At 43.5% G+C, this 8913-nt stretch overlaps 1 protein-coding gene across 1 annotated transcript; it reads left to right on the top strand.

Moving 5' to 3' along the window:
- Positions 1-1667: 1667 nt before the first annotated feature.
- On the top strand, positions 1668-7928 carry ENPP5 (ectonucleotide pyrophosphatase/phosphodiesterase 5 (putative)). Its single transcript, XM_008940373.1, has 3 exons — positions 1668-2532; positions 6204-6380; positions 7558-7928. Exons 1-3 carry the CDS (start codon positions 1668-1670, stop codon positions 7926-7928), a joined length of 1413 nt encoding a protein of 470 aa, XP_008938621.1.
- Positions 7929-8913: the final 985 nt, after the last annotated feature.

Here is an 8913-nt window from a genome sequence, read left to right as displayed (position 1 = left end):
TGAGCGGGCCCCTGGCGCCTCCGTGTCCGTCCGTCTGTCCGCGGGGCAGCTCCCCGCCCTGGCACTCGCGTGTCTGCGTCCCGCCGGAGCCCTCCAGGGTCCCAGAGCCCCGCGACGTCGTGCGGGGCTCCGGGGTCAGGATCCGGCTCGCGTTGTGTCCGGGGAAAACCGGTATAGAAAGCCTTTGAAAAAACACATTTATTATTTATCAAAAAGGTGCAATTCAAAGACTAGGTGTTGTTGACATCCTTGGCTCTGTAACATTCAGGATAAGACCTGATTTCACTTAGGAGTTGGAGGCTTACTTGCCACCCTCCCCAGCGGGGGATCTGTGGCTTGGGTGTAGGGGGCGAGCTGTGGGCTGCAGGTCTCACCTGTACCACTGCCTGGCCTTGTGGCTCAATGGTGCTGATGAGGAAGCAGTGGGGAATATGAGCGTGAAAATTTAGGTCAGTTGCAGATAGGGAAATCCTGTGTGAGAGCTCTTACAGGGATCTTAATTTTAAGTTAGATAACTGAGTTTTGAACAAGAAAGTGTTTGGAAAGAGATGAGGGGAACTAGGTCAGGGGTGTGCCAGTCATAGATGGGAATAGTCAATGTCCTTGAGATCACAGCTGATGCTGGATGTCTGTCTCGGGAGCTTTAGGGTACGGTGTGTAGTGGTCACCATCTCATGCAGTTCATGGATGGGATTTGCATTTTGTGTCTTGTCTTGCATACGTTGTGCTGCTTGTGCTTGGGTAGCAGTGGTGTTTGGCCAGGGAGGACAAGATGATGCTTGCTTAAAAGAGGTGGTATTTCCAGTGACTCACCTGTACCACTGAATCTTTCAACCACCTCTTCCCAATCCATTTAGAGACATAAATGGTTAGTTAGAAGAACTTAAACTGCACACTGACTGGTGTGACTTGTGTATCTTGTTTGTAAGGCTGTCTGTGCACTAGATTGTTTGTTAGTAAGCATCACAATTGGTGGGTCAGTAAGAACTCTGGCATGTAGGGAAGCTGTGGCTGGGGTAGAGATGTGACACTGCCATACTGAGTGTTGGGGCTGAGGTGCTGTGGTGGTTTCTGGCTGACTCTGCACCTCTGGTAGGAGCTGTTCTCCAGTTCCAGTGTGTAGGTCCTGCTCCGGTCTGCTGCTCTGCCCTGTGTGTCTGTGCCACCCTTGTGCAGAGAAGCAGCAATGAGATTTTAATGAGGGTTATAAAGCTCTGGTGGAGATGGACCTTGTAATTCTCAAGGTGAAAACTTCCCCTGTTTACATCTTAACAAGCAGAGACTTTCCTCATAGAACAGTTTCTTATAACTTTGACTACAGAAAGTACTTGAAGACTTGTCAAATTGCAAGAGCAGGAGTTTCTATGTGTTGGGAGCAGAAGGAAAAAAAGGAAGAGCTTGGGCAGTGGTGCTGAATAATGAAGTTTCTTTGTGAACTGGGTTTCAGTCATCAAATTGTGTGTTTCACTTCCCGTCTCTGAAATTGGTATCTTGATGTGACTGATGGCTAAAAGGTCTTGTTCCTCTGCTTGGAGTGCTTGGTGTTAGTAGGGGAAGCTGAATAAATACATAAGGAATATTTTTAGCTACTAGTTCTTAAAACTAATTTATGACTTTTTCACTTAGGTTAATGAAAATAAATCTTCTGTCTCTGCTCAACAGATGCCATGTTGCCCCAGAAGAGAGGACAAATACCTTCCAGAATAGCCATGAACAGTTACTGGAAAGTCCTGACAATTTTCTTGCTATTTCCTCCAAGTACGTTGTCTCTCCAGCCAGCCCCACCCAGAGTGCTGCTGGTGTCTTTTGATGGATTTCGATGGGATTACATCTATAAAGTCTCAACTCCCAGTTTCCATTTGGCCATGGAGAATGGTGTCCATGTCAAACAGGTCACCAACGTCTTCTTAACAAAAACCTATCCCAACCATTACACAATGGTGACTGGCCTCTATGCAGAAAGCCACGGCGTAGTTGCCAATGAGATGTATGATCCTGTTCTGAATGAAACTTTCTCTCTGGACAGAATGGATATCCATAAATCCGAGTTCTGGGAAGAAGCCAGCCCAATATGGGTAACGAACCAGAGGGAAGGACATAAAACGGGAGCAGCGATGTGGCCTGGAACAGATGTGAAGATACACGGGGTCTTTCCTACGTATTATATGCCCTACAAAGAGTCTGTTTCCTTTGAAGATAGAGTGGATAGGCTTGTCGAGTGGTTCACGTCAGAAGACCCCATAAACTTTGGTCTCCTGTACTGGGAACAGCCTGATGAGATGGGCCATATTCTGGGCCCAGAAAACCCGCTGATGGGGCCGATAATTAGCGACGTTGACAAAAAGTTGGGGTATCTTATGTCTGAGCTGAAGAAAGCAAAGCTGTGGGATGTGATCAATGTCATAGTCACGAGTGATCACGGGATGTCCCAGTCCTCCTCGGAGAGGCTCATCGAGCTGGATCAGTATGTGGAAAGGGAGCTCTACGAAGTCATTGACCATTCGCCGGCAGTGGCTATTTTGCCCAAAGAAGGTAGGAGCTGTAGCAGTAGAATTCTCTGAAGAAAATGAGTGTTGCAACTTGGCAGACTTCATTCCTTAGCTGATGTGGTGGTAGCAGCACTGATGGCAGCAGGACATCAACCTTGAGCAAGGAGTACTTGCAGGATCACTTCTTTGTTCTTTTTTTGCTAGCTCTGTCAAAAGCCTGGATTAGTTTGCTGAAATGAAAAGTGAGCACATAGTGTCTGTGGTTCACTAATATTGCCAAATATCCTTCAATCCTTAGGAGAAGGAAGGTAATTTAATGGTGTTATCAGGGATGAATGGCCTAGATAGATAACAACTGAATGTTACATGTGCCTTTCATCAGGTGCTAAAGCCACAGTGCAAGAATTAGATTTCGAGCTCAAACAGTAAACTGAAACCAGATGGGACCTTTGATAAAAAAGCAAGCCTGTGTTTGGTATTTGATTAGCTGCCAGCTGTTGTAGGTGGCGTTATGTTTGTCCCCCACCACACTCAACAGCCATATACTTGCATTCACACCACTTCTATTGTGATAGTGAGGGCAAGATTGGAGTCAAACCTGAAGTCTGGTTGCAGCCATTGAAGGGTCTCTTAAGTGTCAGGTGTATGTTTAGTCTCACTGATGTACAAGTGCTGCTCTTCATTTTGAAGATCAAAAGCTGTAACTAGTTGGTGTGAATGTGATAACCTGGAAAACAGCATTTTATGTGTGGGCAGGGGTGCTAATTTGGAGGTTGAGTTTTAAGGTGGCCTTCAGATGATTTGTAAGATTTCTGAAACATTTGCAATGCTAATGTGTAGCACTGTATTTAATGCTCAAGGAGGGAGGATATTTTGTAGACTGAAGTGACCTTTAAATCTGTAAAACAATGTCTCTTTTCATCTTTAGTGAAGAATACTCCAGACTAAATTGTGAGTATGTCCAAACTGGAATAATTTGCTGCCTGAGCACCCTTAGGTACTTGTAGCTGGGCACAGTTTCTCTCAGTGGTGATAGAAGACCTGAGTTTGGGAGCTCCATCCTAATGGAGACAAACGTGACTGACCAGGATGTTCTTATTGCCAGATAAAGGACTTGTAACTTCAGTGCCAAAACATCCCTAATGCAGTAAATGGGAACCTGATTCTCCTGTCTGCTGAGCAGAAATAGCATCTCTGCAGCTATGAGATGACAGAATAGCAAAAAAGCCATTTCAGTGGGTTTCAGAAATAGCTTGGGTTTGGTTTTGCCCACAGGCTCAGATTATTTATTACACTACTAGTAGACAAGAATTATTTTTGAGCACAGCTAAAATTCTTCTGTTCTGTGTTACCTGCTGTAATTTTTATTATAAGACAATGAGCTTCATTCTCAGTATATAAGACTGATTCTTCAACAGTTATTCTGTGTGTTTTTTGCTTAAACCAAAGGAATGGTAAAACTTTGAATCCTCAAAAACGCAGCGATTTCTGCTACTTTAACTTTGGCTGCAGATTTCTTCCCCGGGAGACAGATTAAAGGAAGAAATTTTTGACAATAAAGGTAATGAGGCACTACACAGAGAGGTTATCCCACGTACAGAAGTGACCTAGCAAAAATAATTTTATTAACAAATATAATCTTGGAAATGCTAGACTGGAGTCCCTTGTCTTGTTCCTGTAACTCTCTCTATCATATCTGGAGTTCCGCTGTCTGATCCTGACCTTTATTGTGTTTCTTAAGTTTAATGATTCTTTTTTTTTTATATACTAATTTGGGATAAGAAACATTAATCTATTTCCAGTTTTCCTCCAGAATTTTTATACTGGCTTCTAGGAACTGAAGGGGAAAACAAAGGATATTTCTTTAAAGTTTTTGAAAATATTAAAACCTCCTTTTTTACTGAGATAGATCCAAAGCTCCACACATGCTGTAAATATTGGACTTGGTTTCATCCTTGGCCATATCTTGGGTCAAATTAAGCACTTGTTCTTGTGGTCCTCAAGGCAGTTGTTTCTTGGGACAGTTGATCAGAGAGGAGCTCTCCTGCAGAACACCTGCTGCAGGATGGACAGGAGCTGTGAAGGCAGAACGAGCTGGGGCTGACAGAGTGACAGCACATGCTGAAGTCTCACTCCTCTGTTAAAATTGGCAGTGCTGGCCACAGAGAAAATGTAAACATCTTCCAGGCATGTTCCAGACCTTTTGGTGCTGAAGCTGGCCTGCAGAGACGAGCTGTGAACTCGCTGTCCGTCTGAGCTGTGCACGTGTGCAGCACAAAGTGCTTAAATAAGTCATGGGGGTGAGCTGGTTGGTGTCTAACAGGAGCCTCTTACATCCACTGCAGAGCCCTCGGTAGGAGTCTGGGCTTAAAATGAGGGGAGAACTGAAGAAACTTGCTCAGAAGTAGATTCTTGAACTTCCTTTTGTGTCCCTGTCTGTGTCCTTCCCATGTGCTGGTGTTCCACCCTGCCCAACTACTTTCTTTTATTTTGTTTTGTTCAGTGACTTTTACTGGGAAGAAAAGCTCAGAAACTGGGAATAAGCAAATACAGAATTGGAAAATGCCTTTTTATTTGGTAATGTTAGTACAGTTCTGGAGAGTTTACACTCATGATGCTGTAGATGAGGTCTCAGCTCGAGTACTGTGCTCAGTTTTGGGCACCACAGGATAGGAAAGACATTGAGGTGCTGGAGCAGGTCCAGAGAATGGCAATGAAGCTGGTGAGAAGGCTGGGGAACATGGCTTATGAGGAGCAGCTGAGGGACCTGGGGGTGTTTAGCCTGGAGAAGAGGGGAGACCTCTTCTTTAGCCTCTCTCAGGGGAGACCTTATTGCTCTCTACAACTCCCTGAAAGGAAGTTGAAATGTGGTGGGTGTTGGTCTCTTCTCCCAAGTAACTAGCAATAGAATGAGAGGAAATGGGGTCAAGTTGCACGAGGAGAGGTTTAGTTTAGATTTTAGGAAGAATTTCTTTCCTGACAGAGCATGGTGAGGCACTGGAACAGGCTGCTCAGGGAGGTGCTGGAGTCACCAACCCTGGAGGGATTAAAAAAATGTGTGGACTCGGTACTTCAGGACATGGTTTAGTGGTCATGGTAGAGTTGGGTTGATGGTTGGACTTGATGGTCTTGGAGGGATTCTATGGCTAGTGAAGGGAGAAGATCAGACACTAAGGATACGGAGGAGCAGATAGTGCTGTTAGCTGTTACTGAATACACACAGTGGCTGACAGTTCTAGACCAAAAGTGCCAACTGCCAGTCCAACCAGTCCCTTCTTCTGTCTGTGGTGTGTTCCCTGCTTAGGCCTCTGCAGTCCTCATAGAGCTCCTGAAGTGCCAGTGGCATCTGGGCTGTGACCTGAGGGCTTCCCTTAGTGCAAGCTGGTTTTGTTTATCCCTGGGCAATGGATTGCTACTACTGTGGTGTTAATGGAGCAGCAGCAAACTGGTCACTCTTTCTACCTTGGCCAAACTCATCATCCTAATGGTGGAAGATCAAATCTGGGAATCAAATGAGGTCAAACATGTGGCTCTTTATTGGAGTATCTTGTATGAGGAGAAGGAAATAGTTGGGTTCATTAAGAGAACAAAAAAAGGGGAAGTGTATTTTGCCCTTTTCTTTCAGTTTTATTTGAAGTATGGATGAGTTCAGTAAATGTACTGGTATGTTTAAGTCTTGTCTTTTGTTTTTGTGTTTTGTTTGTTTGTTTGAAGGCAAACTGGATGAAGTATACAGAGCTTTGGCCAATGCTCATCCCAACATGACCGTGTATAAAAAGGAGCAGATTCCAGATAGATTCCATTACAAACACAACAGGAAAATTCAGCCAATCTTAGCAGTGGCTGATGAAGGATGGGAAATTGTCTATAATAAGTCTGATGGTTTTCAGTGTAAGTATTCTCTCTGTTTTGCTCTGTCTTCCTAGCCAGAGACCTTACGTGGTACTTTCTCTCCCAGTCTCAACCAGTGTTAGTTTTTATTTTATGCTTTTTTAAGACTGGGAGGGGAAACTCTTAAGCTAAGTGTGTAGATTTTGTAATTTTTTTTCCTGATGGGATGGGAAGCACCGTGCTCATCGGGGAGGGGGAACAGGACTTACTGTTTCTAAAAGTCAAACCTGGTGAGATAAGATCATCCACATGTTTCAGTGGCCACATCCTTGAGGTCTTCTTGCAAGATCTAGCAAACTGACACTTCCTGAGAGGGGAAAAAAAAAAGAGTTGTAACTGAAATTATTGAGTAGAAGATGAATAATGTTGTTTTATTATGTGCTATTTATTAACTGGAGAAAAGTTGGGTAGGAAACATGAGAATGATTTCTGAAAGTCCTCAACTTCTATGAGCACCTACAGTTACAGTTACCTTGTTCTGTTGCTACAGAGTCTTTGAATGTTGTGTTATTGTACACCGTGGATTTTTTCATTTGTAGGATAAGATCCATTCCAGGTGATTTGGAGGAAAAAAAGTTCCTCACCTTTTTAAGTTCCCCATCTTCGAGTTTTGAGATTTATTATAGGTAGAGTGGAGACAGTGAACTGTAGCTTTTGGTAGCTAGGAGGAAAAATAGAGGTGGCATTAATGGTCAGTTCTTAGGTTTCCTGACTGGAAACCTTTTAAACTTTGCTGCTGGTTATGAAGCTGGAGAGCGTTACCTGCACGGCCAAACACGTTTGTCAGTTGTTGGTAGCTGAGGAGAGCAGCTTTTTGTGCCTGCACATTTCTGGTCCAGTTGCAAAGTTGAGAGTTTTAGCTTGAGGAAAATCAAAGAACCTTAGGTGTAGCATCATGTGCCACAGACAGGGCTGTTACTGCCACATGAGCTTACCTTTTTTTTTTTTTCCTTTTTTTAAATAGTGCTCTCCATTCTTTTCTTAAGAATCTTCTCCTTGTAGTTCTGAGACTTGCTGTTTGGTAGAAGATAGTTGTGTTGTTGATCAAAATGATTCTTCTAAACCTCTTCAAGAGTAAATGATGACTGTTCTTCTGCATTATGCTAATTCTAGGAAAAGGTTCAACTCTTGCTTTGCAGCTTCAAAGTATTGACCTTTATCTGTCTTTTATTTCTAGTTGGTAATCATGGATATGACAACATCCTACCAGACATGCATCCCATTTTTTTGGCCTTTGGGCCTGCTTTCAGGAAGAATGCCACCAAAGAAGTCATGAATGCTACAGACTTGTACCCCTTATTGTGCCATCTGCTTGGTATTAACCCACTGCCACACAATGGCTCCTTTGAGGCTGTGAAAGACATGCTTGCTGAAGAAGTCCCTGGAGCCTCTGGAGCAGACACCTACGCTACTGCTGCAGGAGTCTTCCTGGGCATCTCTCTTGTTATGGTTTTCATTGCAGCCTTTGTTAAGCATATTATCCTCACCCAAACACCTACCATGCAGATGCAACGTTCTGAGGCTGCCCAGCCACTGTTGCAAGACTAATAACACTTGGTACTAATTCCTGTTTGATGCTTAAAAGAAGCTTATAGAAAACAAAAAAATAGGGATGGGTCAGCATAACTCTGTGGAGCAGAAGGAAGCAGGTGATGCTGCTCTGTTGGTACCCTGGAGTATGTACATATCAGGTATGCAGAGAAAGAACACGTTTCTGTTTCACCCTGCAGCCACTTGATCTTTCAGGGGTTGGAAATATCCTAAGTACACCTGGAAACTCTGTGTATGTAGACAAGTAGTGACAACAGACCTTGAATACCTCATTCTGAGCTACTTTTAGGGAATTGACATTGACTGAGGTGCACTTCACAGACTATTACATGGTGATTTAATTCCCCACTCCCTGTCTCTTTGTTTTTTTCCCTTTGAGAGGTTTTTTAAGTCTCTTAGATTCTAACAAGTCACTGAATGTGACTCAGCTTCTTTGGGGTTTTTTCTTCCCTGCCCAAGGAAGTTTTTGCATGGATCACCAGTACAGGGAGCGTGGTGGCTCACATCCTGCAGAAACCAAGGTTATTATTAAGCAGGGTCATGCAGTGCAAAGTCTTGAAGTTTAGAGGTAGGCATGTTTCTCTAAACTGCTGTACTAATTGTAGCCCCAAAATGTGAATCTAGGTGATACTGCCTGTAGCAATCAGCATTAAATGACTTTTTTTTTTTTTTTTTAATGCATTTAGGTAAATAGAAGTCTGTGTGATTTTAGGTAAATGTAGGTCTTTTTCTGTTGTTTCCTGAATGCTGCACTAAATTTTCTAGGAATTCCATGTGGTTAGCAGTTTAAAGACAAATACAAGCACAACACCTGTATATCCAAATGGAGTCTTTTATATTTCTGTGATAAGAAGGTTCTTTCAGAATCAGACAGAGGACTCAGCTAAGGAACATACACGTCCAGGCTGGTTTCAGAGTGCTGTTGAGCTTGTCACTGGGTGTGACATCTCATCCATTACTGGAGACCCTTCTCTAGTGTGAG

The sequence above is a fragment of the Merops nubicus genome, unplaced genomic scaffold (assembly GCF_000691845.1).
Source record: "Merops nubicus isolate BGI_N331 unplaced genomic scaffold, ASM69184v1 scaffold5205, whole genome shotgun sequence".
Taxonomy (NCBI): domain Eukaryota; kingdom Metazoa; phylum Chordata; class Aves; order Coraciiformes; family Meropidae; genus Merops; species Merops nubicus.
This window is presented reverse-complemented; position numbering and strand designations above follow the sequence as displayed.

What these genes read in the sequence shown, in the direction of transcription:
- ENPP5 (XM_008940373.1), top strand. Translation starts at nt 1,668, where the DNA reads ATGTTGCCCCAGAAGAGAGGACAAATACCTTCCAGAATAGCCATGAAC. An exon ending in GGCTATTTTGCCCAAAGAAG is followed by an intron (nt 2,533 to 6,203) that starts GTAGGAGCTGTA and finishes GTTTGTTTGAAG; the next exon opens with GCAAACTGGATGAAGTATAC. An exon ending in TAAGTCTGATGGTTTTCAGT is followed by an intron (nt 6,381 to 7,557) that starts GTAAGTATTCTC and finishes TTTTATTTCTAG; the next exon opens with TTGGTAATCATGGATATGAC.